The 13,909-nt window shown below is 42.4% G+C and overlaps 1 protein-coding gene across 1 annotated transcript; it reads left to right on the top strand.

The window, feature by feature from the left end:
- Window positions 1-838: 838 nt before the first annotated feature.
- On the top strand, window positions 839-13,679 carry LOC136507250 (uncharacterized). The gene is made up of 21 exons (XM_066502037.1): window positions 839-1,159; window positions 1,327-3,685; window positions 4,111-4,302; window positions 4,542-4,742; window positions 5,074-5,532; window positions 5,784-5,984; window positions 6,464-6,916; window positions 7,627-8,007; window positions 8,086-8,277; window positions 8,387-8,800; window positions 8,963-9,154; window positions 9,263-9,613; window positions 9,745-9,817; window positions 9,911-10,017; window positions 10,150-10,974; window positions 11,063-11,431; window positions 11,552-11,633; window positions 11,736-11,845; window positions 12,183-12,638; window positions 12,760-13,092; window positions 13,175-13,679. Exons 1-21 carry the CDS (start codon window positions 1,046-1,048, stop codon window positions 13,417-13,419), a joined length of 8,109 nt encoding a protein of 2,702 aa, XP_066358134.1. The 5' UTR covers window positions 839-1,045; the 3' UTR covers window positions 13,420-13,679.
- The last annotated feature ends 230 nt before the right edge of the window (window positions 13,680-13,909 follow it).

Raw genomic sequence — 13,909 nt, 5'->3', positions numbered from 1 at the left:
TACATCTAGACTCTCGCACCATCAGGCAAATGACACATGGGGCCGACCGTGCCGCTCCATTCTACGGGCCCCACATTAGAGTGGAACAGCTATACACCGCTTCCCATTCCCAGCAGTACGCTCCCGCGCGCCCGCTCACCTGCCGTCGCACTGTGGGCGGCGGGAACTCCCAAATTCGAAACCTGCCGCCTCCTTCACCCTGGTGGAATGGAAAGCGATACATATGCCTCGTTTAGATTGCGAAAAAATTTCAGCCTGATGAATAGTACTATTTTCGTTTTATTTGGCAAATATTGTCCAATCGTGGACCAACTAGGCTCAAAAGATTTATCTCGTGATTTTCAACTAAGTTGTGTAATTAATTATTTTTTTTACCTATATTTAATACTCCATACAAGCGGTTAAAAATTGATGTGATGGAGAGAGTGAAAAAAATTGGAATTTAGATGGCATCTAAACAAGGCCGTACAGGAAGATATACGTACATCTAGACTCTCGCACCATCAGGCAAATGACACATGGGGCCGACCGTGCCGTTCCGTTATACGGGCCCCACATAGGAGTGGAACTGCTATACACCGCTTCGCATTCCCAGCAGTACGCTCCCGCGCGCCCGCTCGCCTGCCGTCGCACTGTGGGCGGCGGGAACTCCCAAATTCGAAACCTGCCGCCTCCTTCCGCTACAAGCCTCCGCACCGCTCCCACCGCCACGGCGGCCCCACCGCGCTCACGCTCTCTGGCCCCACCGGTCAGTGTACGAACCACCGCTCTAGGAGGATTAGGAGCACGCGCCCTCGGTCCCCCACCCGAGGAGCCGCCACGCACACCTCCACCGCCCACTTCAATTCCCCAAAAAACGGCATCTCGGCCGCCGTCCCGCCCAACAACAGTACGAGACAGGGGGAGCAGTTCGTCGCGTGTCGCGCCGCCCGCCAATTCGAACGGGCGAGACCGGGATCCGCACCGGAGCCGCCGGAGCCGCCGGAGAGGAAGAGATGGCCAGGCCGTGGTGATCTCCCGCGGGGCTGGAGGTGCGTGCGCGGGGATGGATCTCGCGGGGATGAAGCGGCGGGAGCTCCAGGCGCTCTGCAAGCGGCACGGCCTCCCCGCCGGGGGCTCCAACGCCGACCTCGTCGCTCGTCTCGAAGCCGCACTCTCGGTGAGGACACCACGCGCTACCCCCGCAAGGCAGTAATCCTGGTTGAGCCGCCAAGTGCTCGTGGAAATGCTCCACACGTTCGATTTGTTTTTTTTTTTCTATGAAAATGTTTCGCGGTACTGCTCCTTCTAATGCTGCTGTTGGGTTGATTTCCCTTGTTGTTGTAGGGGACCGCTAGCGCGGAGGAGGAGGTGGCCGGAGTGCTGGCGAGGAAGGGGTGTCTGAAGCAAACAGACGGAGATGCTGCCGAGGCAAAGAAGGTTACCTTTGCGGCGGAGGAAGGGAAGGCAAGGAGACTGAGGTCTCGGGTCATCTGGTCGCCTATTGCCCCCAAGACAAGGGGAAAGTCTGCTCAAGCCCGTACTGACTCTGCTGCTGCTGCTGCTGAAGATAGTATTTGTGCAGAGGTGGTCGCAGATGTCCCGGTGAGGCGGTCCAGGAGGAATTCGGTGTGTGCTGCCGAGGCTGAGGAAGCAGGAGAGGCTGTTTCTGTTGATAGGAAGCGCAAGCGCAAGAACCAGGAGAATGATGAGAGTGTCGCTATCAGTGCTCAGGTTGGGGTTTTGTCTAGAGTGACGAGAAGGTCAAGTTTGGCGGGGGTTGGTGTTGTGTTGCCTCCTGTTGTTGAGAAGAAGAGAGGGAGGGGAAAAGCAGCTGGTGGTAGTAATAAACTTGTTGCTGAGGTTCAAGACAGTGAGCCTGATGTGCAGAATTCGGCTCAGGTGGACGTATCAGCTAGGATTACAAGATCTCGCGCAACAGCACCTGTTGTAATGTCACCCACTGTCGTTGAGAACAAGAGGAGGAGGAAGACCGGAGATGCACAAACAAATTTAGAGCTGCCTACAGTCTCAGATGTGCCTAGAAATGATGCTCCTGTCACCAGGTCTTTGAGGAGCAGAGTTGTCCAGGTTAACAACAGTATGGTGGACGAAACTCACACTGCCAGGCAGCTGGAAAACAAGACGCAACCCAGTAGGCCACCTACTCGTAGGCATCAACAGGTTTCATCTTCTGTGGAGGGCAAAAATCAAGAACAAACTGCTGCTCCCAATAAGGCTCCCATATTGAGGCGATCAGGGAGAAATCATTCTGAAGATGCTGAGAAGCAGCCAGAAGTTAAAGATCCAGTTAAGCGATCAACACGTAAATCTGTTGTCCTAGCTACACTTGAGAAAGAGGAGAATGATCTAATTGAAGAAAAGAACCCTGAAGCACATGTTAGGAGATCAATGATGAAATCAATTGTGCTGGTTAAAGATATCAAAGGTATTGGTGAAAAGATTCAAAATGCTAACAGTGAAGATGCGGTGAAGCAAGCAGCAACTAAAGGACCTGTTAGGGGATCGAGACGTAAATCTGTTGTCTCAGAATTGCATAAGAAAGAGAAGGGTCTCATTGCAGAAAAGAATACGGAAGCACATGAAGGGAGATCAATGCGGAAACCTGTAGTGCCAGTTAAAGATATTAAAGCTGTTGTTGAAGAAATTCAAAATGCTAAGGGCAAAGATGTGGAGATGAATGCTGAGATGAATGTTAGGAGATCAACACGGAAGTCTGTTCTTCCTAATATGCTTAATGAGGAGAACCAAGATCACAATAAAATTGTCAGAAATGAGAACTTTCAAAGTGGTAAATGTCAAGATGATGAGAGGCAACAGAAAGTAAAGGAACCTATTAGGCGATCAAGGCGGTCTGTGGTTGCAGTGCCGTTTGAGGAACAAAATAATGGTCTTTATGAGGAAAAAATATCAAAAATTCCTATGAGGAGATCAACACGTAAATCTGTTGCTCTTAATGAAGTTGAAAAAGTGAGCATGAATGACACTGAAATAGTTGCACGGGAACCAGAAAGAGTTGGTGAAGAGGGCTTGAAATTGAGGAAGCACAAAATTTCTTCGCTGGAAATATCCTCTTCAGCTAATGATTCCAGGAAGATGGAGGATTTTGATGGACAGAAATTCAGGAAGCAGCAGAACGCACAAATCTCAAATGAAAAAGGTAACACAGGGGGAACACTGCAGGCATCAAATTCCACAACTTTAAAGGGAAGGTCTTCAAAGAGGAGACGGACAACTGCTTCAGAAGAAGTGAGGTCTGTCAAGGAGGCAAATGATGACATAATTATCAGGGAAGCAACAAAGGATGCACACAAAGCTACTCATGAGAATAAGGAGTCTGGTAGCAGAGTTCAAGAATTTGGTCAGGTTAATGCCACAAGAGAAGAGCACTCTTCAGGACCATTGCTTGTAACAGCGACACTCACTGAAGAAATTTCCACAGCGCAGAGTGTACGTGTGGTGATACCTGGGTCAGAATCTGGTGACAATTCAAATGAAAGTTCAGATAAGAGTAAGCAGGAACATTCTGACATTCAGGCTGTTGATAGCCATTTATCTGAAACAAGTGGGGAATTAGACCAGTCATCTTGCATCGCTGGACTAGTTCTACACAATTTTGATGCCTCAGAGGACAAATCATTGATGAGCAAAGGTGAGGTTAACATGGGTGCTAATGACATGCTAGGTAATTTATTTCTGCATTGCCAAATTTATAGGCTTTAGCTATGTCCAATTTATCTGTTGTAGACAATCATCACCACAATTATATTTTATTGATCTTCTTTGTATGCTCAAAAGCTGGCATCTAACTACCTTATTGATTTTTTGATGTTGTAGTTAGCTTTGCCCATTACTGTCTTGTTATATACCGAAAGGCAACCTTTGTCATTGCAAAATCACCAGATGGCATATAACTACCTTATTGATTTTGTGATGTAATTAGCTTTGCCCATTACTGTCTTGTTATATACTGAAAGGCAGCCTTTGTCATTGCAAAATCACCAGATGGCATATAACCACCTTATTGATTTTGTGATGTTGTAATTAGCTTTGCCCATTACTGTCTTGTTATATACTGAAAGGCAGCCTTTGTCATTGCAAAATCACCAGATGGTTTATCAATTGATTTCACTGTTGGAGATCGTGAAGAGCAAAGCCCTGTATCCGGAGAAGGGAGAGTTGGTTTGGAAGCAAATGCCAGCGAGCCTGGGCAACAGAACCTTGCTAACGTCAAGTCCACTGGTCTCCATGCCAAAAGTCTGCAACATGATACTGACATAATAGCTGAAAAGACTGATAAAGGTACAACTGGATTAATCCTATATCCATAACTACTTACTGATTTAGAAGATAATATGTATGTTAAACATCTGAATTCACCTGTGCCAGCTAATTGGTACATGCATTTTCAATTTTGTTGGAAGGTCAAAAGTCAAAACCTGCCATATAATTTTTCACTGTTTTTTCTAAAGAGCTTGTACTACTTACTGATCTTGTTGCATGATTTTCAATTCACTACATTAAACTTGCAAAATCTCCAGATGTTTTGCCTATGGCTTTCCTTATTGAAGAGCATGGAGAAAAACATGCAGTGAGCCCTGTAGCTGTTGAAAAGAGCGTCGGTTCGGAAGCAAGTGCATGTGAATCTGCAGGAAAACCTCTAACTGGCATCTGTTCTAACGATCTCCACACCAAACATCTGCAACATGATTCTGATGTGCTAACTAAAGAGACTGGTGAAGGTAATATTGCATTAATACTTGTTCCACAACTTGTTACGGATCTCGGAGATGATGATGAAAAGTTGTGTCGTCTGCACTGTGTTTCATTTACCAATTTGAAACATACTGAGTTCATCTATGTCAAATTGAGGGTACTTGTATTTCTAATTATTTTTAATAGGCTTTCTGTTTCTTCTATCTGCAACAGCTAGGCCTATGTTCCATTATCATTTGTTGTCTTATAACTATCTGACCTATTTATTTTTTCTATTCTGAACACAACCTTTGGTTCTTGTGTAACTCTTCACTAACGACCTTTGTCCTTTGCTAATACTATCATACTATTGATCAGCTTCTGGAGCTGCCCGACCAATATCAGAATCAGATACTAATCCAGAAATTCAATGTAATGCTGAAGAAAGCATTCGAGCTGCTGATCTTGGGAAATGTCCCAGCAGGGTCAGCAAAGGGAACCCTTATTCGACAAGTCTGCCCTTGGAAAGTGCTGCTGATGATTGTATTCTTCCAGTACTGAATGGTGATAAGGGATGCTCATCAGATGGAAGACCTTCGTCATTTGGTCTTGAGTTTCTGTTTGCAGAAGCGTGCGAAGAAAGCTATTCCAAAAATATAGAAAATACTGTTGGAGATTGTGAAGAGCAAAGCCCTATATCCGGAGAAGGGAGAGTTGGCTTGGAAGCAAATGCAAGCAAGTCTGGGGAAAAGAACATTGCTGATATCATGTCCACTGGTCTCTACGCCAAAAGTCTGCAACATGATACTGACATAATAGGTGAAGAGGCTGATAAAGGTACAACTGGACTAATCCTGTATCCATAACTACTTACTCCTACTGATTTAGAAGATAATATGTATGTTAAACATCTGAATTCACCTGTGCCAGTTAATGGGTACTTGCATTTTCAATTTTATTGGAAGGTCAAAACTCAAAACCTGCCATATAATTTCTTCACTGTTTTTCTCTCTCTAAAGATCTTGTACTACTTACTGATCTTGTTGCATGACTTTCAATTCACTACATTAAACTTGCAAAATCTCCAGATGTTTGGCCTATGGCTTTCCCTATCGAAGAGCATGGAGAAAAATATTCAGTGAGCCCTGTAGCTGTTAAAAAGAGCGTCGGTTCGGAAGCAAGTGCATGTGAATCTGCAGGAAAACCTCTAACTGGCATCTTTTCTAACGATCTCCACACCAAACATCTGCAACATGATTCTGATGTGCTAACTAAAGAGACTGGTGAAGGTAATATTGCCTTAATACTTGTTCCACAACTTGTTACGGATCTGGGAGGTGATGATGAAAAGTTGTGTCGTCTGCACTGTGTTTCATTTACCAATTCGAAACATACTCCCTCCGTTCTAAACTATAAGTCGCTTTGACTTTTTTGGTACATCCATTTTGCTACGTATCTAGCCATATGTTATTTCTAGATACATAGCAAAATATATGTACCAAAAAAGTCAAAGCGACTTATAATTTGGAATGGAGGGAGTACTGAGTTCATCTATGTCAAATTGAGGGTACATGTATTTCTAATTATTTTTAATAGCCTTTCTGTTTATTCTATCTGCAACAGCTAGGCCTAGGTTCCATTATCATTTGTTGTCTCATAACTATCTGACCTATTTAATTTTTTCTATTCTGAACACAACTTTTGGTTCTTATGTAACTCTTCACTAATGACCTTTGTCATTTGCTAATGCTATCATACTATTGATCAGCTTCTGGAGCTGCCCCACCAATATCAGAATCAGACACTAATCCAGAAAATCAATGTAATGCTGAAGAAAGCATTCGAGCTGCTGATCTGGGGAAATGCCCCAGCAGGGTCAGCAATGGGAACCCTTATTCGACAAGTCTGCAATTGGAAGGTGCTGCTGCTGATTGTATTCTTCCAGTGCTGAATGCTGATAAGGGATGTTCATCAGATGGAAGACCTTCGTCATTTGGTCTTGAGCTTCTGTTTGTAGAAGCATGCAAAGAAAGCTATTCCAAAAATATAGAAAATACTGTTGGAGATTGTGAAGAGCGAAGCCCTATATCCGGAGAAGGGAGAGTTGGCTTGGAAGCAAATGCAAGCGAGTCTGGGGAAAAGAACCTAGCTGATATCATGTCCACTGGTCTCTACGCCAAAAGTTTGCAACATGATACTGACATAATAGCTGAAGAGACTGGTAAAGGCACAACCAAATTGATCCTGTATCCATAACTACTTACTGATTTGGAAGATAATGTCTGTTAAACATATGAATTCACCTGTGCCAGTTGATTGGTACTTGCATTTTCAATTTCATTGGAAGTTCAAAACCTGCCATATAATTTCTTCACTGTTTTTTTTTCAAAAGATCTGTACTACTTCTTAATCTTGTTGCATGATTTTTCAATTCACTATGGTAAACTTGCATAATCTTCAGATGTTTTGCCAATGGCTCTCACTATTGAAGAGCATAGAGAAAAATATGCAAAATTGTGTCATGTGTTCATATGCGTTAGTGGCTCAGTGCTACTGCTAAAACCATGTTAACTATCTCCAATGGAGCAAAATTGAAATATCGAAATGGGTAACCACTGAAGAATCCTGAACTCTGTTGACAGTAGACACATGTCTAGTGCATATTGAACTCAGTTGACAGTAGACACAGCTAGGCCTATGGTTTATTGTCATTTGTTCTCTTATACTATCTGAGCTATTTATTTTTTCTATTCTGAACACAACATCTGGTTCTTGTGTAACTCCTCGACAATGCATTGCCTTGCTGACTGAGAAAAAATTTGGCCAGTGGTCTTTGTCATTTTCTAATGCTATCGTACGATTCATCAGTTTCTGAAGCTGCCTTGCTAATATCAGAATCAGATACTAATCCAGAAATTGTCTGCAATGCAGTTGCTGAAGAAAGCATTCGAGCTGCTGATCTGGGGAAATGTCCCAGCAGGCGCAGCATAGGGAACCCTCTTTCGACAAGTCTGCACTTGGAAGGTGCTGCTGTCGATACTAGTCTTCCAGTAGTGAATGCTGATAAGGGATGTTCATCAGATGGAAGACCTTCGTCATTTGATCTTGAGTTAATGTTTGCAGAAGAGTGCAAAGAAAGCTATTCCAGAAATGCAGAAAACAGTGCTGTAGAAATTGATGGTGGAGACAAACCTAGCACCCCTGTGACACCTGGTTTCTATGTGCAATCTGATTGTCTGGAAGATGAGGATGTGCAACCTACTGAATGTGATGCTTACAAGAAACTTGATGATGATGAAGGTGTCGTAGAAGGTATGAATCCTTCATAACAGCTTCTGATATTAATTGGCCACTTATATTTTTTTTAATGTATCCTTTCCCCTTTCTCAGCAGAAGCTCAAGAGAAAAGTAATGATCAGCATGTTCCTGCCAAGACTGACCTAAACATGAAGTTAGACAATGAACTTTCTGGTCCTGGTACGGAATCAAGTTGTAGCATTACTGAAAAGAACGCAAGGTTTGTTGCAGATAATCTTGATGAACAAGCTATAATTCTGGTCCAACATGGTGATGTGCAAGAAGGTAAGCATCCATTTCTATGATAGCTGGATTAGTGGATAGTGAGTGTCTCAGTTCCAGTTGTACTATCTGGCTAAGTGTTGTTTGAGAATAATACATAAATGTGTCTCAGGTGACCTCAAGAAACCTTCACCATGTTCAACAACACCAGAGTGTAAACATAAATGTGGTTTGCCTGAGGAAACAGTATTGCCCCCAAAGAACACGGGATCTCTATCAAGTGCAGAACAATCACCATTTGGCCTGGAGTCTTTGTTCTCACCGGAAAACATAGATGAATCTATGAGATTTGCGACAGCTCATACTAAAAATGGATTTGATGATTCAAAAGATTGCCATGTCAAGTCTGCACTTGAAAATACTCTTGTGTCAGAACCTTTTTCACACCATGAAGGTATTTCCAAAAATGATGATTGTATGCATACATCCCAGAAAGATCATATAATGGCAGGTATAGACATCACATTTGATGGTGGAAACAAACCTAGCACCCCTGTAACACCTGGTTTCTATGTGCGATCTGATTGTCTGGAAGATGACGTGTAACCTACTGAATGTGATGCTGGCAAGAAACTTGATGTTGATGAGGGTGTCGCAGAAGGTATGAATCCTACACAAGAGTTTCTGATATTAATTTGTCACTTATATTTTTTTAATTTGTAATGTATCCTTTCCCCTTTCTCAGAAGTTTTAGCTCAGGAGAAAAGTAATGATCAGCATATTCCTGCCAAGACTGACCTAAACATGAAGTTAAACAATGAACTTGCTAGTCCTGGTACAGAATCAGGTTGTAGCATTACTGAAAAGAACGGAAGGCTTGTTGCAGATATTCTTAATCAACAGGCTATAATTCAGGTGCAACAGGGCGATTGGCAAGAAGGTAAGCATCCATTTTATGGTGGCTGGATAAGTAAATAGTGAGTGTATCAGTTCCAGTTGTACTATCGGGTTAAGTGTTGTTTGCAAATAATGTATAAATGTGTCCCAGGTGACCTCGAGAAACCTTCACTATGTTCAGCAAAACCAGAGTGTAAGCATGAGTGTGATTTGCCTGAGGAAACAGTATTGCCCTCAAGGAACACGGGACCTCTACCAAGTGCAGGACAATCACCATTTGGCCTGGAGTCTTTGTTCTCGCAGGAAAGCATAGACAAATCTGTGGGGTATGGTGCACTTGCTTCTGCAACAGCTCATACTGAAAATGGATTTGATGATTCAAAAGGTTGCCATGTGAAATCTGCACTCGAAAATACTCATGTGTCAGAACCTTTTTCACACGATGATATTTCCAAAAATGATGATTGTATGCGAACATCCCTGCAAGATATTGGAATGGAAGGTATAGACATCACACTTTTTCCCCTCTTCTATAGTACCCCCTTCATAATTTCCTTGGATTCCTCCAAACCTATAGAAATGAGGTATTTCCTGCCATTTAAGTGGTACCCATAAGAACTGTTCATTTTTTAGGATTACCAGAGGCTAACCTTGATGAAGAATGGGTCCTGTCAGTCTTTTCATTGGATGCAAAGCACATAAAGGAGTAAGCATATTTTTTTGTCGTACCACTAAAAGTTCATATGTAATGGGAATGGTATGTGTTTGATTATTTTAAGATGGGAAATCAATTTTGTAGGGTCATTAATTTTGAGGAAGTGGCTTGTGAGGGTGAAGGAAGTAAGAAGTTTGTCCATTCTGAAGAGCTTAAAGCTTCATCTGAGAAAACAAATGTCAATGGGCCAGGTACATCCTTTATTGATTCTACAGTTCTAGACCTTTGTTCTTTATACAGAAAATTAGTGGTCTCTCAAGACTAAAAACATTCTTGGATATATTTTAGATTTGACTATATTTTTTATACATAACCTACTGCAGATGGCAATGCACATGGTATTACTGATGCTGTACTGAGCAGTGCACTGCACACTCCTGACAGTGACAACTATGAGATATGTTTGGGTTCCAATACTGACGTGCTGCATCAGGGTCATAATGATCAATGCAGTGATGACACAGAAGATATTATTGAGGATGCCTCTGCCAAGTACATAGAAAGGGGAATTGTACTACTCTCAGGTAAAGAAAGATCAAATTTAAAAGATGGGGAACTTAACTCCAAGTTGGAGGGAGCAAAAGTTGTGGAATCTGGTCTTTACTTCAACAAGGATATTGGTAACATTTTAGATAGTGAATCAATCAATGTTGAACAACGGGTTAAAGTACACCATAGCTCTGATCTGTCTCACTCGGATGAACTGATTGGGTGTTCCAATACTGAAATGCTGCGTCAGGGTCACAATCATAAAGATCGATCCAATGTGGATAGGGTAGAGCAAGTTGCTTCTGAACCCTGCACAAATGATATTGTTGAGGCTGCTGCTACTGCCAAGTGCATAGAAAGCGGACAGGTGCTGCCCCCATCTGAAGAGAGGTCTAATTTGAATGATGGGCAGCTTAACCCCAAGCTGGAAAGCCCAAACATTATAGTATCTGGCCTTAACTGTGATAAAGATGTTTGTAATACTTCAGACAATGGATCTATTGTGGCCGTTGTTGGTGAAAGAACTCCATCTGGTTCTGGTTTACCAGAAGATTATCCTAAGGATCATTACCCACGACAAGAGCTTTCAGATGTCTTCTCAGTGGAATCATCTCTTCAAGGCACTATATTTGGGAAGACAATTTTTTCTGGTGTAGCAGGTTAGTAACTTCATGTGATTTATGAACCTGAAGCCGTCTTAAACTATCAGTTATCAATTAATGTGTATTTTTTAAAATGATGTATCAGGAATTGGGAATCCTTCATCAAGTTTAGCAACTCCTGATTATAAATATGAAGGTGCTTTGTCTGAGGAAGCAGTGTGCAGAATGAAGAATTATACTGGAACTAGCTCGGTAGATCCCAGACACTTAGTCATGGACCTGCAGTCTCTTTTCTCGGAGGGAAGTACTGAAAAGTCTGATCTGCAAGATAATCTTGCATTTCCAGGTGCTGAGAGCGGAAGGGATGAACGTATTATTTGCCATGTTGAGAGACTAGTTGACACACATGTTTCTTCTGAACCTGATACATACCAAGGTCCTTGTCGAGATCTCAGCAGACATGAAGAAAGAGAGAGTTGCGTGTCTGTTCCCATGCAAGTCAAAGAAAGTGGAGGTAAATTTTATTTGTGTGCTATCAAACTTCTCATTTATTAAGTCTTCATGTCGTGCAACATCATCCTGTCTAATCCTCATAACTCACATAGAAATAACTGAATGATACTGTTTTACCTAGGGTTCTTGAGGTCTAGCCACATGAAAGGTTCACTTACATCAGTCCAGATTGATTTGGCTGATGATGCCCATCTTATTGAAAGGTAATTTTGTTTTGCATTACTAAAGCTGCAAATGTTATGAACCATATGTGGTCTCTCCTTTAGTCTTTTTGACCTTGCAATCAGACAATCACTGTACCACAGGGATATTGTTGCCGCCGTGGAAGTGGTTTGTGAGGAGAAAGTGGAAAGAAAGTCTATGCCTACTTCAGATAGTGATATCCTCCAAGAAAAATCATACTCCAATGGACATGGTAAGCCTGAACTTGTTTGCTCGCTGAGGGAAAGATGCTTTGTTGATATCTGTATTGTTTGGCATAGTCCAGGGTCCACTAAAGGGAATTTTGACTTCTAGTTTATATTGTAATTTGTCAAGCATATAAAATATAAGAACCATTATACTTCCAAACTACTTTCAGACAAAACTATTCAAATAAATTTTATGTGTTGAAACCCAAAATGGTAAAAGGTATTGATTACCGAAGTTTGGATGGTTTAACTGCATGCAACCAAAGACAACATTTATTTGGCACTGGGCGGAGCAATAGATTTTATTTGTGTATGGCCTCATGATTAATTCTCTTCTGTTAGGAATTTGTCAATCTCGCAGCCAGAAGCATTTAATTGAAGCAAACTCCAGGCTATTTAGTTGTGGTACCGAAGTGGTCCATCAAGATCATAAAGAGTGCAACGAACCTAATGAAGGTAAATTCAGTCCAAAAGCCCTTGTTGAAAACATGACTGAAGATGCACCAATTGAAGGAATAGGAAGTTCAATGATGGCGCCCTTGGTTGCTGGAATGTCAGAAATACCTGATGAGCAGCTTAACACTAAGATGAGTGATGAAAGTGAGGAACCCAGCTTTAGCTGTGATAAAGACACAATTGAAAATTTCTGTACTGGGCCAGCCAAATGGGATCTGTACCCATTGCCCAAAGACTTCCATATAGACTCTTGCCAGAAACAGGAGGTCCCAGAAGTCCTTTCTTCACCTAAATCTCCTGAAGAATCCGCGAAATTTCAGTGTGCGAGTCTTTCAGGATCAGGTTAGTTATAATGATTTCGTTCTTATATATTCTTGAATCTTGACTCATACATAGACTTTAACAAAGTTATCTGCAAAATTTTCTTCTGTGTATTCTCTCATTCTAGCTTTTACTATGTCAGGGCCTTGCCAGCAGCATGTGAATGAAAGCACCAGTATGCAAGTGACTTGTAATATTGAACCGCTCTATCAGGATCATGAGGAATACAATCAAAATAATGAAGACCAAACCCCTCCTGGTATCCCGTCTAGCAGTGTGCCTGAAGCTGTAGAGATTGAACAGTCAGAAATGGAAATAGGTCTGATCCCTACTGCAGAAGCATCAGTGTTGCCAGTTCCAGATGAGCGGCTTAACAATAAGCTGGAGGGCAATGAAGATAATCACCCAAATGATCTTCCTGCTCCAAGATCTGAACAATCTGCATATTTTCAGAACAATGACTTGGGTTCAATAGGTATGATATTGGTCCTGACTTGTTCATATCTTTCGACATGATGTGTTGCTCAATTTCTCACTGATGTTTTTTTTTGGTATAGATGAACTCCGTACTAAGCTGCAGAGTTTCAAAGTTTCCAGCACCGTAAAAGGAAGCTACATCGCTATGAGCGCCCCTCGTCCGAAGCCTAGGGACAGCATGAGTCAATCTGCAATCGTGCTGCTCAGGAACATAGAGAACACACCTGCTGTTAAAGCTGGCCATCCTGTCAAGCCGAATGCTGATGGTAAGGACTCATCAAGGCGAGCTCTGCAGCCCATCAGCGGAAGACCAAGGGAGCACTGACATATGGTAGGTCGTGGTTCGTTTGTTAGTGTATCGTGTCTGTGTTCAACCTTTGGTTGAAAGTTAGGTGTTCATCTCACGGAAAACGGTCCTGTGTATTTGTGCAGCGTGTTGCGACGAAGCTGCTGCGTGCATTATTTAACCTAGTGTGTGTGCCCATTGTAGTACAGATTGATCGAGTTGTGTTATGCAAGTGGCTAACCAGGTGTTAACCGCTGTTTGGATCTTAATTAGCTTAAACCAGTCGTGCTGTTCGGTGCTTTCCGTTTAAATATACCTGTGTCACGTTGATTGGTCTCATCGATCTCTTGCAATGGGGATCGCAATCAGCGTGCCTTATTCATGCTGGGGTTTGAACCGCTCCGCTAATGGCAATGCTGTGCTGATGTTCGAATTAAACAACACATTTCTATGCCACCTTCGTCATTCTTCAAATCAATGCTTCCAGATCTACAACTCTGCTTTCTCTCTTGGGCATGATAACTTGCAG

Source organism: Miscanthus floridulus, chromosome 15, assembly GCF_019320115.1.
Source record: "Miscanthus floridulus cultivar M001 chromosome 15, ASM1932011v1, whole genome shotgun sequence".
Classification (NCBI taxonomy): domain Eukaryota; kingdom Viridiplantae; phylum Streptophyta; class Magnoliopsida; order Poales; family Poaceae; genus Miscanthus; species Miscanthus floridulus.
Note: the sequence above shows the minus strand (reverse complement) of the source record. Positions and strands in the feature narration are given on the sequence as shown.